Below are 17,972 nucleotides of genomic sequence, written 5' to 3' on the forward strand. Positions count from 1 at the left end.
CCTCTCATCCCGGCCGTGTCTGCTCCGCGCTCCCGGGGGACGGGGCTGCTGCGGGCACCGGGGCGGGGCTGGCACAGGGGGCGCCGGAGGGTCCTCGCCCCCCGGCAGGGGCAGAGCCCCGCTCACAGGGCCCGGGGCTCAAAGCCCACCTTGCACCGGGGGTCCGGGGTCTCAGCCCCTGCCTGAGGTCCGGGGGGAGCTGCTGGGGTGATGGGGCAGGGGCTGCGCTGGGCCAGACCCTGAGGGGCCGGGGCAGAGCTGCCCTGGCCTCCCTCCCACCCAACAGCACGCGGCAGAACTTGTCCTCACACATTTTTAATGTCGCAGAGGGGCAGCGCCCATCGGGGGAATTCCAGCAGCAGGGATGGAGCTCGCCCGGGGGGATGGCCACAGCCAGGACAGGGTGACGGGGACAGGCATAGCCGGGTGTGACAGGGACAGCCAGAGCTGAGGACATGCCAGCCTTACCCCACGGCTTCACTTCAGTGCTGACCTGTGCAGAAAAGTAGCCTGAGCCCTGTGACCCTAGGACCCCCTTCCCACCCCCTGCAGCAGGGAGACAGGGATGGCCTGGGGTGTGACTGCCCCTGCACACCCCCATCCCCACTCCCAGGGGTCTCCTCTGCCCCACAGCACCCCACGGCCGTGCCCATCTCACTCCCCACGAGGGTCTCACCATGGGGAGAGCTCGCTGGCTTCTGCCTTGGCCCCACATCTGCAGAGGGAGAGAGGGACAGGATCGAGGCAGGGATGCCCCAGCACCCTGAAGGACCCTGCTGCCACACGTGGGCCCTGGACACGGCCCTGGGCAGTCATGGCAGGCACTCACCTTCAGCAGCCTCGGGCACCTCCAGGCTGTCCAGCCGGTCCTCGTCTGCTGCAGCCTCACTGCCGTCCCCAGGTCCATCCCCCTCATCCTCGCCCAGGGGCTCTGTGGGCAGGGGACAGCTCAGGTGGGACCCTCCCTCCCTCCCACATTATAGGGACACCCCAGGACACTCCAGGATATTCCCAGGAGGAATGTGACCAGCCGTGTGGGAACCAGGGAGAGCCTGGGGCAGGACTGACCCTGGGTGGGGCTGCAGGTGGGGGTCACACCCCAGTCCTGTGTGGGATCCCCACACAGGGCAGGTGGTGAGGGGGGCTCTGCCTGGGGCTCTGGGCACCCCAGGCAGTCCCAGTGCCCCTCGGGATGGGGGGCAGCCATTTCCCCAGTGCAGGCACCTGTCTGGAACTCGATGGTCCTCAGCATCTCAGCCACGTAGTCCACATTGATGGAGAAGTGGTCCATGTTCTCGTAGCCGGGCTCAGGGCGGCTGCTCATGGATGCCTTGGACATGTCTGTGATCCTGCAGGGCAGAGACACCCCGGGAGCTGCAGGGTCCAGCTCCCACAGGGCCACCAGCCAAAGGCCTCCTCCCCCATTGTCCCCACTCACTTTTTCAGGAGTTCCTTGGAGTGCTGGGAAGGAAAACAAAGGGGAATCAGTGTCTCCTAGACATCACCCCCACCACAGCTCCACCCCTGCACATGCCAGGGGCATCCACAGATCCTTTTGGGTGAGCACAGCCCCCTGTGAGCAGCCCCACGCCCCTCGGAGAACCACGGCACCACCACAGCGCCCCAGGGCAGTGCCAGCCCCCCCGTTCCCCTGGCAGGACCTGCAGGTACAGGGCCATCTGGGGCTCCTCCATGGCCTGGATGGCTGACTCCACCAGCTTGGAGGAGGCCTCCAGGTGGTCTCCGTACTGGCGGATGAGCCCGCGGACGCGCTGCAGCTTGGCCTCCTGCTCGGCGGCGATGCTCTGCAGCAGCTCCTTCTTGCGCTCCTCCAGGATGCCGTAGAGCGCGTCGAACCGCAGCCCCAGGTGCTGCTTCTGCCGCCTGCCGTTCTCCTGCGGGACGGGCCGGGGCTGCTCCGTGTGCCCCAGCACAGCCCCGGGGCTGGACACTCCCCGTGCCACCGCCTCCCTCCGCTGGCACGGCCCCTGCCGCAGCCCTCGGTGCCCACCTCGATGGTGTGGCAGATCTCCTCCATCTGCGTGATGATGGCCTGGATCCGGTCGTTCCCCGCCACCAGCATGGCAATGCCATCGCTGAGCTCGCTCTGGGAGTGAGGGTGGGCGTGAGGGTGGCTGTGGGGGTACCCTCGGCCCCCCGAGAGCCCGGGGGCCACCCACCTTCTGTCGCTGGTAGACGGCAGGCAGCGGGGCCACCTCGCAGTCCTTGTGTGCCCCGAACACCTTGCACAGGGAGCAGGTGGGCGCCTCGCAGCGCAGGCAGTAGATGTTGATCCGCTCGTCCTCGTGCTCCTCGCACATGAGGTGCTGCTCAGCCTTGGCATGAAGGGGTCTGCACGGGGGTTGGGGGTGTCAGGGAGACACCCCGGCCCCCAGAGACACCCCGGCTTCAGAGGCAGCACCGGCCCCGGGACCTGCCCAGCCCTAGAGGCACCTCTGGTTCCCAGGCACCCTTCAGCCCCGGGGACACTGCTGGCACCAGAAACGCCTCTGGCCCTGGAGACAGCCGCAGCCCCAGGGATATTCCCTGGCCCTGTATGGCCCCATGACTCCCCAGGTCCTGTTGGGATCCCACCCCCAGCCCTCTCGGTGGGCTCGCTGTCACCCGCAGGTCTCGCCCCCCGCCCCGCCCCGGGATCCCCGCGCCTCCGGACCGGGCCGACTCTTGCTTGTAGATGTCGATGATGTTCTCCACGAGCAGGTTCCGCTGCAATCCGTACACCCCGTGCCGGTCCAGCACCACCTCGTGCCGGCAGGACGGGCACCGGAACCGCCCGCCCGACGGCACCGCGCTGGAGCCCCGCGACTGCCACAGCGGGTTGGAGGCCTGGGGGGAACGCGAGGGGTCACGGCGGCGGCACCCCGCACCCCCGGCACCCCCGGCACCCCCCGCCCCCACGGATCTGCGCCCCACAGCCCCCGGCACGGACCCGGGCACGGAGACAGAGATGGAGACGGGCAAGAGCACGGCCACGGGTGCGGGCACAACCCCGGCCTCACACGGGTGCGGGCACAACCCCGGCCTTACACGGCCCCTGCTTCCCGTTCACCGTCCCAGCCAGCCGGGAGCGGCACCGAGCGCAGCCCACCGGAGCTCCCAGCGGCTGCTCCCGGAGCCGGGATTCCCGGCGCCAGCGCCAGACCAGGCCCCCGTGAGGAGGATCCCAGTGTTCCTGGTGCCGCCCGCCCCTCCGCCTCGCTGGCCGGGGATCCCGGGGTAACGGGGCCACCACCCGCCGGGCTGCGGTCCTAGGGACCGAGATCCCGGTGCCTCGCCCTGCCCCACCGGCGGGTCCCACCTGGAAAACGTCGTTGGCGCACTTGCGGCAGAGGTTGTGCTGGCAGGGCAGGATGACCACGGGCTTGGAGAACATCTCCAGGCAGATGGGGCAGATGAGCTGCTTCTCCAGGCTCTCCATGCTCCGCGCCTCCGCCAGAAGCGGCTTCAGCCCTACCGCGAAGTTCATGGCCGCTGTCCCGGCCCGTCCCGGCCCGACCCGGCTCTGTCCCGCGGCCCCGCTCCGGCCGCCCGGTGCCCGCTTGGTTTCGGCCCCGGCCCCGGCCCCCGGCGCTAATTTTAGCCGCCCCCGCCCCGCCGGGGCCGCAGCTGTCGGCGGCGTCGGGTGACACTGAGTCACCGCTCCTGCCCACCCTCGGGACCGGCTGGTCCCGGCACCGGCTGCGTTCCGGGACCCGCTGATCCCTGCCCGGGAGGAGGAGCAGCCGAGGCTCGGGGGTCCAAGGCTGGCTGGCGCAGGGGCTGCAGGGCTGACAGTCACACTGAGGAGAATGTGCCCTGCTCTGCAGGCAGCAGGGCTGCGGGAGGCTGGGGTCCCGCAGGTCCCACGGTGCCAGCCCCCCCGAAGAGCAGGCGGAGGGGCTGGTGCCAGGACACCCCATCCTCACTCGCCCTGGCACCTGGCTATATTTAGGGAGTGAGGCAGAGCCCATGCAGCTGCGGGCAGAGGCAGTGACCAGAGATGGGAAGAACGAGCAAGCGGCTCCCTGGAGGCCCTCGGTGCCATCCCTGCCAGTGCTGGCCCGGGTTGTATCCACAGAGGTTGTCTCCGCAGAGAGCGGGGCAGGAGCAGGGGCGGTGCCGGCAGGGAGGAGCAGGGCTCCGGGAGTGTAGCAGCAAGGAGTGGGAAGAGCAGAGCCTGCGGGAGCCAGCAGCAGGGGACAGAGAGTGGCACCAGGTGGGTGACAGGAGACAGGTGACATTCACTCCACTCAACATGACCACTCCACACAGGAAGTGACCTGCCCTGACACACCAGGGTTAGTCCAGCACCCCACAGGATCCATGGGCACAGCCCCAGCACGGACACCACCAGGCAGAGTCACATCCTGCCGTGAGTGCTCCAGCAGCCCTGACAGAGCCCAGGCACACACACACGCTCCCCTCCCGCCGGCCTTTAATGGTGCCCACAGAAGCCCAGACAAACCCAGAGGGCAGAGGGAAGGGGTACACACAGGAGCACCCCAAGCCCACAGCAGCGTTTGGCACCCAGCACCCGTCAGGAGGGCTGCAGGAGGGGTGGGCTCAGCCCAGCCCCGAGGTTACAGTGCTAATGGTCTCGGACAGAGAGCTACAGAGCTCGGCCCGGAGCATCTCTGCTCGTGCCTGCTGCTCGGTGCCCGACCTGGGCACGGGCAAGGCACTCGAGGGGCCACAGCAGCACGGGCTCCAGGCCACTGCCACCACCAGTGCTGGGACACAGGGGCATTGCCCTGGAGCTCGAGCAGGGGCCCAGAAGCCTGTGCATTGATGCTGGCCAAATTAACCTGAGATTCTATCCCTCCCGAGGCCGATGAGGCAGCCCGGGGGGCGGGACCGTGGTCCCAGAGTGTGACAGTCCCAAAGGAGGATCCCTGCCCAGTCCTGGGGAGCCGGCGGGGTGGGGCCGGCCTCAGGCATCGCTCCTGGCGCTGGCTGGCAGCGGCTCCGTGCTGGCAGGCGGCGGCTGCGCTACCACAGGGCCTTGAGGATCTGCAAAGGAAAGCTGCACATCAGTGCCTCAGCCCCATCCTGCGGTGCCAGGGAGCAGGAAACTCACAGCACTGCCTCAAGGGCTCCCACAGCCCAAAGCCCCCACACCCCTGGCCAGTGCAGACACTGTGGCAGTGCCCTGACCCCGAGGAAACCTGCAGGAGTCACCCAACCCCACTGTCACCAGTATGGCCAGTGCCAGGGAACACAGCTGGCTTGGAGCACAGCCGCTCTTCCCATGCTTTGTGCCCCTAAGGGAACAGGCCCCAGGGTCTCTAAGCTTCAGGCCTGTTCAGGGGGCCTTTGTCCAGAGAGGAGAAGGTGCTACCCACGGCTCATGTGGTGGCTCCTCTACCACTGTCACCAGCCCTGGCCTACACAAGAAATGCCAAGGGCTGGCTGGAAGTAACAGCTGTGGCTAAAACCAACCCAAGACCTGAACCAGAGCTCTGTCCCCCACGTGAGATGGGACATGGGGAGACCCCAGAGCCCCCACAAAGCAAACACAGGTGCTCCCAGCTGCCGGGCTCCCGCCTGACTCACCGCTGTCCTCTGCCCGCATCTGTGCTTCTAGGTCCTTGGGGTCCACATACTTGTAGGACTCATCCTCCTTGGGCTGGCAGCACGTCCCACAGCAGAAGAAGCAGCAGCAGCAGCAGCAGCAGCAGGTGAGGGCCCCGCAGCACAGCACCAGTGCCTGCGTCAGGGACAGACGTGCTGTGAGCTCACTCGAGTCCCTGACCCCAGCACACCAGCCCCGAGAGCCCACTCCAACACCAGCCTGCCAGCACGGCAAACCCCTGAGCTCACCCGACCCGCCAGCCCCGCCACACCAGCCCCAGGGACGCCGGGCTCACCTGGAACCACCACTTGGACATGAGGAAGTAGTGCCGGACAGCATCGTCGCCGAACTGCTCGGCCACGTAGAGGCCAAGGGAGCCATACTGGTCGTACAGGCGGCGCTTGTCCGCGTCGCTGAGCGTGGCGTGGGCGCTGTTGATCTCCTTGAAGCGCTCGGCTGCCGCCGGGTCATCGGGGTTCTTGTCGGGATGGTACTTGAGAGCCAGCTTCCTGTGGATGCAGCGGGCGGACACGGCTCGGCACGGGCTCAGAGCCCCGCTGCCCGGACAGCCCCCACCCCCGCGGGACCCCGGCACGGGCTGACAGCCCCGCTGCCCGGACAGCCCCCACCCCCGCGGGACCCCGGCACGGGCTGACAGCCCCGCTGCCCGGACAGCCCACACCCCCGCGGGACCCCGGCACGGGCTGACAACCCCGCTGCCCGGAACCGACCCTGCCCGCCGGGACGGGACCGGGACCCTCGTGCCCGGGCTCCCAGGAGGACCCCGCGGACCCGCCGCACCTCCCCGTACCGATAGGCCTTCTTGATCTCCTCGGGGGAGCTGCCCTTCTGCAGCCCCAGCACGCGGTACAGGCTCTCCCCGACCCGGGACAGCTTCCGCTGCGGCCGCGGGGGCTCCGCCATGGCCGCGCCGAGGCTCGCGGGGTCGGACGGGACGCGGCAGCGACCGCCACGGCCCAGCCCCGCCGCCACGGCCCTGCCCGCCGCCGCTTCCGCCCCCGCTCTGCGCAGGCGCCGCCCGCGACCCGGTACAGGGCACGGCCCGGTGACACCCGGTACAGGGCACGGCCCGTCCGGTGACACCCGGTACAGAGCACAGCTCACCCGGTACAGGGAACGGCCCGTCCGGTGACACCCGGTACAGTGCTCGGCCTGCCCGGTACAGAGCACTGCCCAGTACAGAGCACAGCCCGCCCGGTAACACCTGGTACAGGGCACGGCCCGGTGACACCCGGTACAGTGCTCGGTCTGCCCGGTACAGAGCACAGTTCACCCGGTACAGGGCACGGCCCGCCCGGTGACACCCGGTACAGGGCGTGGCCCGGTGACACCCGGTACAGGGCACGGCCTGCCCGGTACAGAGCACAGCTCACCCGGTACAGGGAACGGCCCGTCCGGTGACACCCGGTACAGGGCACAGCCCGCCCGGGGACACCCGGTACAGGGCCCGGCCCGTCTCCAACACCCGGTAGAGGGCACGGCCTGGGGACACCCGGTACAGAGCACGGCCAGTCCCACGACACCCGGTACAGGGCAGGGCCCGACCCTGGTCCGGCGGCAGCAGGAGGTGGCACACGGGCATCGCGCTGCGCCTTTATTGGTACAAAACGGCGGCGAGGGGGTGTTGGCGGCACGGCCGGGCCCGGGACAGCGCGGGGTTGGGGGCACGGCCAGGCCCGGGACAGACCCCCGGACCCGGACCTTCCTGCTGCCGCCGGTGGCAGGGGCGGGGGGGGCAAGGCTGCCGCTGCCCTTTGGAAAAAGAACCTGAGCAACAAGGGCAGCACCGGGGACACCTCACCGCTCCCCGGGCACCAGCAGCACTCTGCGCACCGGGGGTGGGACAGCACCGGGAAGGCAGCCCCATGCCGACCCCCCAGCTCCTGGGGCCAGGGATGGAGTGTGAATTGGCAGGGGCAGGGTGGATCCCTGAGGTCCAGTCCCTGATGTCAGAGGGTCCCACTGGAGCTGGGGGCCGCCCCAATAAATACAAATAAATACGGATTCCAGGCATGGAGCGGGCCTGGACTGGACCCCATCGCCCTGCTCCCCTGGGTAGAAGGTGAGCACCCCCTCAGGCACAGCTGCAGGGAGGCCACCTCTCCCTCGGCAGGCACAGCTGGCCCAGGCCCAGAGGCAGGGCTCTGGAAGCAAGGAATGTCCCTAAATATCCCCCTCTCCATGGTCCGCAGGAGAGGCCATCCCTCTCTTCTCCTCCTCCCTGGGGAGGATTGGTCCTTTGGGGCAGAGGGAGATCAGCAGCAGGGGCTTGTCGTGCAGGTCCGGAGAGCCAGGGGCTGGCAGGTGGGCACAGCTGCAGCTCAGGGCCTCTCCTGGGGGCAGGGATGGGGGCCAGCCCTGCAGCCAGCCCAGCCCCTGGTCCTGTGGCCAGCCAGCTCAGCAGTCCACGCTGTCGCTCTCACACCAGGCCGAGGGGCCATCGGTGCCAAAGTATCTGTCTCCAAAGTTACCTGGCAGACAAAGGCACAAAGTGAAGGGACAGCAGCACCAGCCCCACCAGCGTCCCTCTGGTGCGACTGCAAGGCTACACCAAGGGCTGCTGGCCCCAGCCAGAGGTACAGCACACCCTGGTCCCCCTCACCGATGCCCGGGATGATGTGGAACTCCTCGTTGACGCGCTTGTCCACAGCGGTGGTGATGATGCGGACACGGGGAAAGGCGTAGGCCACGGAGTGCACCCCCATCTCCGCCATCAGCAGCGACAGCAGGAAGATCCTGTCCTCCTGCACGTCGTGGTCCTGCGGCACAGGGAGCTGTGAGAGCCCAGCTGGGTGCAGAGGATCCCTGCCCAGCCTGGGCCCGGCCCTCACCAGCAGCACGCGCACGGCCATCATGGCCGCGGCCCCCGTGGACACCGTGCTGTCCATGAGGATGACGTAGTCCTCGCTGATCTCCTTGGGCAGGCGCAGGTAGTGCAGCTGGGGAGGGAAGGAAGGGTTGGTGACGTGCCAGCGGTGCATGGCTGTGTGTGCCAGGCTGCAGCAGGACTCACCTCAGGCTCCCCCGTGTCCAGGTTGGTCTGGATGAGGATCTTGCCCAGGCGGATGTCCTTGCAGACAGCGGTCAGGGCCTGCTCCATGGTCTCACCTGCCCGCAGGATGGACACGCCCGTGATCTGGGAAAGGGGCAGAGACACGTGCTGGGTGCTCCTGGTGCATGCTGAGCCAGGAGCTGTGCTCTCCCGGGGAGCAAGGAGCCGGGGTCATGTCTCACCCGCTGCCTGTGGAACCGCTTCCCCTCGTACGTGGTGCCCTGGGGCGTCTCCACCGTGACCGACTGCAGGAAGGGGAGCACAGAGTGGGGGGCAGCCAGACCCCCTGTGATGGGGGAATCCAGGAGGGGAGATGGGCTGGGGCTGTGGCTACACCCACGAGTGGGCACTCACCTTCAGGGGCAGGAAGGACAAGGCATGTTCGATCAGCAGCCGCATCAGGCGCTTGGAGTAGAAGATAAATTCATCCCTGGTCGTGTCCTTGTTCCTGGGAGGGATGACACAAGTGAGGTGGGAACAGAGCCCCTGCCATCCCCTGCAGACACATGTGGGGCTCCAGGGGCCAACCAGCATGGACAGCAGCCCCAGGCTGTGGGAACCAGAGCACTCAGTGATCAGCAGCACTGTGGGGCTCACTGACACCTCAGCTTCTGTCTTAGACAGGACTACAGAGGCAAGAGAGTGGCTTAGCTACCCTGGGAGGGAGGTGCAACACCACTGACAGACATCAGAGAGCAGGGAGAGAATGGGGAGTAGGAACAGGTCAGGCAGGACCACCGGTCCTGGGGCAGCACAAACCCAGGAGCAGTGAGTGAGCGCTGGGGAGCCCGGGGTGGAACAGGAGCAGAGCCAGGACAGGCTGGGACCCCGCTGTGGAAGCGGACATAGTACACCATGGCTGAGCATGCTGGGCGACAGTAAAGAGTTGAACATGTCCTCAGCTCTCCCCTCTACATCCTGAGTCAGAGATAAAGCACTGCTAAGAACCAGGTGACTCTGAAATACCATCGTGTGCCCTTTTCGCAGCTCTGATGTACTGAAGGCACCGAGATGTAAAACACAAACCAGAACAAAGCTGCTGTAAGGCTCCAATTCCCAGGAAACCTCTTCCCTCCCCCAGGAGGGGTAAAGCCAGCCCTGCATGCAGGGCACTAACCCCACAGCAGAGGGAAAGTAGATGACTTTCCCTACTAGGAGTACCCTGGCCACCAGCCTCATGGGGAGCATGAGGACAAAGGTCCCACAGACACCTGCACGTTCCCAGATGGAAGAAGTGGAGCTGGCAACACTCCTGAAGAGGCAGAAGGATATTGAATATTTTTACTCTGTATTTTAAGACATCATCTGCCATTTCTTACACCTCGGTGGATGACAGCCCCACTGAGGCGTCTGGAGGAGGACGAGCAGTCACTGCTGTCCTTGTGTGCTCCTGCAGCCTTTCCAGGGTCACTCACAGCTGAGCATCTGCAGTGACCCCGGCATACAGACATTCCCAAACCCCTGGGCACAGTCAGCACCCCCAGGGAAGGCAAATGACCAGCTCTGGTCTGGAAGACCCTGCCTACAGCTCCCAGCATGAGCTGTCAGCAGGCACTCACAGGTGGGCTGCACCCACACATCCACCCACAGCCGCCGGGGAGCAGCACGAGCCAGAGCCTCCCTGCCTCCCCTGCAGTCTGTCCTGTCCCTGCCAGCTGTCCCCACGGAGACCCAGCCCAGCTGTGCTGGCCCCTGGCTGGGTGGGACAGGCCCACACTGCTCCTGGAGAGGCTCCTCTGAGGATGGGGAACCGCTGGGGAACCCCAGTGCAGACACAACCAAGAAGCTTCTCCCTGCCCAGGGCACAAAGCAGGGCAGGGGGAAGGGCAGTGCCAGGGAGGGCAGCCCAGACATGCTGGGCAGCAGCAGGTGACCAGGACCCATCAGTGCCACCATCCTGCCCCCTCAGCAGGCAGAGCACTGCCAAAGGGGACATCACTGTCCCCAGGGCAGCCCTCTCACCCCACGGGGCCCCTGCCTGGGTGATGCCTGAGGAAACACACTGCTCCTATCCTGATCACAGTGTCAGTTATGTGTATGGACTGGACTGTCAGCAGCTGAGAGACAGCTGGTACTGGGAGGCACCAGGAAATCTGGGCAGGAATGGGTTACAGAATCCCAGAATGGTTTGTGTTGGGAGGGACCTTAAAGGTCACCTTGTCCCACCGCCCTGCCATGGGCAGCCATACCTTCTATTAGACCAGATTCCCCCAAAGCCTGTCCAGCCTGCCCTTGGGGCAGCCAGCTATCCTGGGCAACCTGTGGCAGAGCCTCACCACCCTCATGGAGGAACTTCTGCCCAGTATCCTATGTAACATGCCATTCCTCCTCATCCAGACACTGCATCCTTCACACTCCATCTATTCTCAGCCTCATGACTCAAACTGTGCAGCTATTCCAGTGTGGGACTCATTTCAGTTTCAGTCTCTCCAAACAGCAGAAAATTGCTCTAGAAAGAACTGACTTCCCCCGGATGCCAGCCTGGATGTGCCACGATGATGCCCACGTGCTGCCACCAACACCCTCCCAGCAGACAGATGGGTGTACAACCCCAGGGAATGGTGCTGGCTCGTGTGCAGGACTGGCACCCTAGAGAGGTGCACTGGGAAGCACCAGACAGGACAAGGAGGGAGCAGAACCCTGGCTCACAGCTCTGTGGTGGTGCTGGGCTGGACATGGCCAGGCACCCAGAAAGGCTGGGCTGGGCACGGCCAGGTGCCCAGAAAGGCTGGGCTGGGCTGGGCACAGCCAGGCACCCAGAAAGGCTGGGCTGGGCATGGCCAGGCACCCAGAAAGGCTGGGCTGGGCACGGCCAGGCACCCAGAAAGGCTGGGCTGGGCACGGCCAGGCACCCAGAAAGGCTGGGCTGGGCACGGCCAGGCACCCAGAAAGGCTGGGCTGGACATGGCCAGGCACCCAGAAAGGCTGGGCTGGGCACGGCCAGGCACCCAGAAAGGCTGGGCTGGGCACGGCCAGGTGCCCAGAAAGGCTGGGCTGGACATGGCCAGGCACCCAGAAAGGCTGGGCTGGGCATGGCCAGGCACCCAGAAAGGCTGGGCTGGGCACGGCCAGGTGCCCAGAAAGGCTGGGCTGGGCACAGCCAGGCACCCAGAAAGGCTGGGCTGGGCTGGGCACAGCCAGGCACCCAGAAAGGCTGGGCTGGGCACGGCCAGGCACCCAGAAAGGCTGGGCTGGGCACGGCCAGGTGCCCAGAAAGGCTGGGCTGGGCACAGCCAGGTGCCCAGAAAGGCTGGGCTGGGCACGGCCAGGTGCCCAGAAAGGCTGGGCTGTGGGAGCAGCAGCACTCCATGAGCATTGCAGCTGGAACCTGGGGCAGTGGAAGGGTCCCTGCTGGTGTCAGGGGCTGAGCTAGGCCAAAGGTCCCTCCCACCCAAAAAACTGTATGATGTTGGAACTTTTGATGTTGAGAATTTTAAATTTTCTGTGCTGAAAGGCACAGACTCATAAGAGAGTACTGTATTTGACTCGAGGTTGTGGAGAAGACTTTTTAAAGTAATTAATAGCACTAGGATTATGAGTGTGTAGTTGGTTAGAAGTGTGTAATACTGCAGGGTGGAAAACTTAGAGTTAAGGGTTTTAGAAATATATAAATAAATATGAAGTAAGATGGAGGTTTTAGACCAGAAGTAACTTGTTCTTTTTTACCTTTTTCTTCTTTCTTTTTCATAGGTTTCGGTGATGTTTTGTAATTGGACAGAAAAGTCTACATTGTAAACTTTGAGCGATTAGTTATTAGTTAAAAGGAAAAATAATCTGTTATTTTTTAATTAGATAGTTTAGTCTTAAAAGGCTTTGTAACAAAAGATAGTTAGCTATTTTGTGTTCTGCTAATGAAAGACAGTAGAACTCACAGTTGTGACGTTGTTTCACTGATAAAAAATAATAAACACACGAGTCTAAACATGAAATACATTAATAAAGACAAGAGACAGATCTGCTAAGATGAAATTACTGCACATGGAGGTGCAGGAAATGTGGCTAAAGGTGTGTTTGAGTCTCAACAGCCTGGAGCTCTCTGGAAGCCCAAGAGAAGGGCAGCAGGCAAGAACAGCATCTCGGGAGAAGAGGGTGACACGTGGTCACCAGCAACAGCGCCGTGCCATGCCCAAGTGACACAGAAGCCAACAAGTGTCACCAAGTCTCACCAGAAACACATGCTGCCTCGCTGGCCCCGGACACGGACCCAGCAGAGCTCCTCAGCTCAGAGGTTTGGGAGAGGCATTGGCCCAGCAGGATTTCAGGGGGCAGCTGGCAGCCTGAGGCAATGCTCCTCAGAAAAAAATGTGGCATTTCCTAGATACCATCTGAAATGGGCTAAGTGCCTCCCCACCCCCCTGGCCTGCTCCTGCATGGCACCAGCACAGCCACGTGAGGCCAGTGGTGCCAAAGCCCTGCAGCCCCAGCAAAGCCTGACCCACCCCCGAGGCAGCCCTGCACAGCCCTCAGCCTCAGAGGATTAAGGTCATCAAGCACTTGTGGTACAAAGGTGGAGCCACAGCCCGGGGGAGGGACATGGCCACTGGCACAGGGCTCTGCCTGGCACACCTGAGGTGCCACATCACCTGTCCTACTGCCAGGACCTGCCTTGGAGCCTGTGCTCCCACAGGAGGAAGGAGTCAGGAGAAGGAAAGGAGGTGCCCAGGCTGTATGTGGTCATGAATATCAGAACATCATAAACTGGGTTGGAAAAGCCCTTTGAGATCAAGTCCAGATGCTCCCCCAGCACTGCCAAGGCCACCACTAGCCCACACCCTCAAGTGCCACATCCACGTGGTTTCTAAATTCCACCAGGGATGGGGACTCCATCACCACCTGGTGCAGCTGTGCTGAGGCTGGAAAATCCTTTCCACGAAGAAACTGCTCCCAATAACCAATCTAAATCTCCTCTGGAACAGCCTGAGGCAGCTTCCTCTTGTCCTGACCCTTCTTCCATGGGAGCAGAGCCTGACCCTCACCTGGCTGCATCCTCCTGTCAGGAAGCTATAGAGAATGAGAAGGCACCCCTTGAGCATCCTCTTCTCCAGGCTGAGCCCCTTTCCAGCTCCCTCAGCCTCTCCTGGAGCTCCAGCCCCCTCCCCAGCTCCACTCCCTGCCCTGGACACGCTCCCTCAATGTCTCTCTCATCAGGAGGGGCCCAGAGGTGTCCCCAAGACTGGAGGTGCCCCAGCAGCGCCCAGCTGGGACAGCTCTGGTGCCACTGACCTCCTGGGCTCATGTTGAGCCACCGCTGACCAACACTCCCACGGCCTTTCCAGCCCCTCTGCCTCATCCTGGAGTGCTTCATGGGGCTGTTGTGACCCAAGGGCAGGGCCTGGCACTTGCCCTTGGTGACCCTTACGCCACTGGCCTCAGCACATCGATCCAGAGTATCCCAATCCCTCTGCAGAGCCTTCCTGCTCTCCAGCAGATCCACATCCACCCCACTTGGTATCCTCTGCAAGCTTACTGAAAGTGCACTCAGTCCTCTCCGGGCTTCTCACAAGGACATGAGCTGACACCTTTCAAACCAACATACAGTGCCACAGGAGGACCTGACTGAGCTCAACATCCCCTCTCTGCTGTGGAGAAACACACCTGGGCCTGCCAGGTTCTGCAGATGCAAAAACAATTAACCTCCCCACAGTCCTAAAGGCCTCAGCCCTCGACCCTTCACTAAGGGATGCTACTGTCACCTGGAAAAAAGGAGCATCAGAGGGGAAAGAAAAGATCAAGAGTGGTGAAGTCACAGAAGCAGCTGCCCAGGTCCCTTCTCTCAGCTAGCTCTAAACCCAAGTGCCCTGGGAGAGGGGCAAGGGGTACCTTGCTCCCTGCCACCAGCTGCTCCACCTGCGCTCCATCGAGCAAAGAGCCAACCAGTCCCCCCCCATGTAGGAAAAGCCTGCCTGTGGCTCAGGATCACCCAAAGCTGATGTGCACAGGTCTGGTCGCCAGAGAAGCACCCATGGGGCCAGGGCCAGCTCCATTCAGCCATTCTGCTCCAGGCCAACCCCCACGACTGCAGTCCCAGGGCAAAGGGGAGAAACTCACGCCAGGCCTCGTGGTGTGATGCCCCCAGGCAGCCCAGAGCAGGGCCTGGGGCAGGGATGTACCTGATGATGGTGTGCATGCCCCGCACCTGCGGCGTGCTCTCCAGGACGCTCAGGGTCTTGGGCAGGGGCTGTCCTTGGTGGGCCGAGGCCAGGGCTGCCCTGCAGGGAGGAAGGTGCTAAGAGCTGTGCAGCACACACAGACTCACAGCCCTGGGCCCCTGGAGGGACATGGCCCTGCCAAAGGAAGGCTCCAGAAAAACCCCTCTGAAAGGTCAGCACCGTGCTTGGCCTTCCCACCTGGATCCTGAGGAATGCCCCAAGTCTGGTACCAGGCATGATACCCCAGAGCTGGACTAGCCAAAAAGAACCTCCCAGACCACACACACGGCTGCTGCAGCCTCTGCAGCACCAGGAGCTGCAGCTCTGCAGGGCAGGACATTCCCCTGCACCCTGGGACCAGGCTGTGCACCACAAGGGACAAGGGCTGTCCTGCCCAAAGGGGACACGAACTGCCAGGAACAGGGAGCATGCAGGGCACTTCTGCAGAAGTGAGCAGCCCAGGGGAACTCAGCAGCAGGGCAGGGAGCTGGCCACATGCATCAGCCACAGTGTGGGGTGTGTCACACAGAGCAGCTGAGCACAGCCCCTGCAGCACTGGGGAGGAGCAGCTATGCTCAGGCACCTCAGCAAAGCTCTGCCAGCAGGGACACGGAGGCAGCAGGACTCGGAAGCCAGTGGGTGCCAGCAGCCCCCCCAGCCTGGAACAGGCTCCTCTGCAGCAGTGGTCCCACGTACCTGACTGTAATCTCCCGCTGGGTGGTGCAGAGGTCACCGGCGCAGCGCAGGGGAACAGGAAGGACACCCTGTCAGTCACTCACAGGCCAGCACAGCCACCACAACAGCCCAGGTGGCTCCCCACCCTCCTCTCCAGTGCCCACTTCACCAATCTGCTCCCCAAGCACCATGCCAGGCCTTTTGAGAAGAGAGAGGTGACGTCAAGACCCACCCCCCCGGTGCTCCAAGAGCACAGGTCTGTGTGCAGCCACATCCCGACATCCTGCCCTCTGCATGCAGCACCCCATTCCCCCTCAGCTCTGGCTCACCTTTTCCAGCTGGCTGTGCACATGCTGCACAATGAGGTCCAGTGCCACGAAGTTTTCCCCACCTGAGGGCGGAGCAGAGGAGGCAGGTGGGGCGGACGCTGAGCCACCCCTGCCCCGCAGCACCTGCTCCCCATGCCAGGGTCAGCTCTGGCCTCACCCCTGGGCACCACGATGTCGGCCACCTGCACGGTGGGCTCGATGTACTGCTCGAAGGCTGGCTTCACAAACTTGTTGTACTGCTTGATGACCCCCGCGACGTCGCGCCCGCGCTCCATGATGTCGCGCTGCAGCCGCCGCACCAGACGGATGTCGGAGTCCGTGTCCACAAACACTTTCATGTCCAGCAGCTGGAAAACTGGGAGGGGTGAGCACCCCCTATGCAGCTCTCATCACACCTGCGTCACTCCCCTCCACCACCCCGCAGCGGCATGCAACATCACCTCCCCTGAGGCCTCTGGCACGCAGTGCTCTGCCAGCAAGCGCGGTGACCTCTCCCTCCACAGCCCCCACTGCTGCAGTGGCACACAGGGCCAGTGCCTGTCCTGCTGCAGCACATCTCTCCAGGCCAGTGGCCACCTGAGGCAGCGATACCTTGAGCAGCTCCTTGTTGGCGAAGGCCAGGATTCCTTCAAACACGATGACGTTGGCCCCATACACTGTTTTCTGCAGGCAGACAGGAGCTGGGTTTGTCCTGTTTCTCTCACATGCCATGGCAGCACCAACAGTGACACAGACAGGGTACTGACCCCACCCTGGGGTCTCTCCACTGCGCTGGGGCTCCCCATAACCATCCTGCAGCACTCAATGCCTTGGAGCCATAGCTGATCCCTGTGCGCGATGCTCCAGGCCAGGACGGACCACGAATCTTGCTCTAGATCCCAAGCCTCTTCTCAATACCATCCTCCCAGCACTTCTCCACACTGAGACCCCCCCCTCATATCTGCACTGGCCTGTTTGCACATCCACCCACAGTCTCCCCCGAAGGAGTCCCCCACTCCCGATGACCCCCAGCTGTCCCCTCCCTTTAGCCTTCCAGGCCCTGCAGGGCCCAGAGGTGTTCCCCGTTCCCAGGACCCTGCCAGCCAGGCGCAGCCCGGCCCCTAGCACCCACCCACTCGCGGCGCCGGCTGTGTGTGGTGAAGTCGTACACCGGCACCTTCACGCTCTTGCCCTTCTTGAGCTTGCGCAGGACATTGACGAGCAGCTCGAAGTCAAAGGCATCGGGGTGGTCGAAGTTGTAGTCGCTGCGGGCTGCCAGCGCCTGCTGCCCCTCATCCAGCACCTACAAGCACCGGCAGCGCTCAGCGCCGCGCCGGATCCTGGCATCCACTGCACCCCAGCCCTGCTCAGAGCCGCACCCGATCCCCGCAGCCCGAGCGCCGGCAGCGCTCGGCGATACACTGGAACCGCGAGTGTCGGCACGGCTCAGCGCTGCACCGGGCCCCCGTCCCGCACCTTGTAGAAGGAGTCCATGGAGAGCAGCACGACCCAGGGCACGTCCAGCGCCTCGATGATCCGCGTCGCCACCGTGGTCTTGCCTGAGGCGCTGCCGCCGCACAGGCCTGCGGGAGAGGCGGGGGCACCGCCCCGGCCCGAATCCGTCACGGCCGCGGCTCCGGCTCCGGCCCGGTCCCAGCCCCTCCCTGGCCGTGCCTCGGGGCCTCGTTCCACGACTGCCTACCGCAGCCCGACCCCGGCCCCGGACCGGCCTCCATCCCCTCCCCGGCCCGCTCTCGGCTCCATCTCCTCCTCAGCCCTGTCCCACCGCTCACCGATGACAAAGGCCTCATCTACGGGCGCGCCGGTCTCGGTGTACCACGGCGGCCGCCCGGCCGTGTAGATGGTCCGCTTGCTGGTGCGCAGCAGCGGCGGCTCCGGCTTGCACTGGCTGGCTGTGCGGCGCCGTGGGGCCGGGGCGGGCGCCAGCGGCAACCGGCTGAGCAGCGAGCCCAGCGGGCCGGGGCCGGAGCTGTGGGCGCGCTCCGGCCCCGCCGCCCCCCGCCGCTCCTCAGCACCCGCCGCCGCCATCGCCGCGCGCGGCCGCGGGGGCTGCCGGGACAGGACGTGCTGCGCGCGGGCCGGGGAACAGGCCCCGCCCCAGAGTGAAGCCACGCCCCCGATTGACACCCGCCCCACTGAGGCTCCGCCCTTGAATGATGCCCCGCCCCCGGCCA

The 17,972-nt window shown here is 64.5% G+C and overlaps 3 protein-coding genes across 4 annotated transcripts; all 3 read right to left on the bottom strand.

The window, feature by feature from the left end:
• Positions 1-299: 299 nt before the first annotated feature.
• TRIM54 (tripartite motif containing 54) lies at positions 300-4,271 on the bottom strand. The gene is made up of 10 exons (XM_059843245.1): positions 3,320-4,271; positions 2,675-2,847; positions 2,181-2,352; positions 2,012-2,107; positions 1,662-1,895; positions 1,439-1,461; positions 1,225-1,349; positions 830-931; positions 677-715; positions 300-493 (listed from the first exon to the last, which is right to left on the bottom strand). Exons 1-10 carry the CDS (start codon positions 3,485-3,487, stop codon positions 483-485), a joined length of 1,143 nt encoding a protein of 380 aa, XP_059699228.1. The 5' UTR covers positions 3,488-4,271; the 3' UTR covers positions 300-482.
• Positions 4,272-4,418: 147 nt separating this feature from the next.
• On the bottom strand, positions 4,419-6,583 carry DNAJC5G (DnaJ heat shock protein family (Hsp40) member C5 gamma). The gene is made up of 4 exons (XM_059843246.1): positions 6,384-6,583; positions 5,868-6,081; positions 5,554-5,707; positions 4,419-5,010 (listed from the first exon to the last, which is right to left on the bottom strand). Exons 1-4 carry the CDS (start codon positions 6,494-6,496, stop codon positions 4,931-4,933), a joined length of 561 nt encoding a protein of 186 aa, XP_059699229.1. The 5' UTR covers positions 6,497-6,583; the 3' UTR covers positions 4,419-4,930.
• A 591-nt stretch (positions 6,584-7,174) lies between these two features.
• Positions 7,175-17,841, bottom strand: LOC132325670 (uridine-cytidine kinase-like 1). Of its 2 annotated transcripts, XM_059843242.1 has the most exons (14): positions 17,571-17,841; positions 17,254-17,360; positions 16,910-17,080; positions 16,390-16,461; positions 15,956-16,145; positions 15,799-15,860; positions 15,491-15,507; positions 14,756-14,854; positions 9,000-9,093; positions 8,828-8,890; positions 8,607-8,729; positions 8,425-8,532; positions 8,196-8,352; positions 7,175-8,064 (listed from the first exon to the last, which is right to left on the bottom strand). In XM_059843242.1, the coding sequence occupies exons 1-14, from the start codon at positions 17,824-17,826 to the stop codon at positions 7,991-7,993; spliced, it is 1,593 nt and encodes a 530-aa protein (XP_059699225.1). In that variant the 5' UTR covers positions 17,827-17,841; the 3' UTR covers positions 7,175-7,990. The 2 variants fall into 2 exon arrangements, with proteins under 2 accessions (XP_059699225.1, XP_059699226.1); XM_059843243.1 differs by lacking the exon at positions 14,756-14,854.
• Between the last annotated feature and the right edge of the window lie 131 nt (positions 17,842-17,972).

The sequence above is a fragment of the Haemorhous mexicanus genome, chromosome 3 (genome assembly GCF_027477595.1).
Source record: "Haemorhous mexicanus isolate bHaeMex1 chromosome 3, bHaeMex1.pri, whole genome shotgun sequence".
In the NCBI taxonomy this organism is placed as follows: Eukaryota; Metazoa; Chordata; class Aves; order Passeriformes; family Fringillidae; genus Haemorhous; species Haemorhous mexicanus.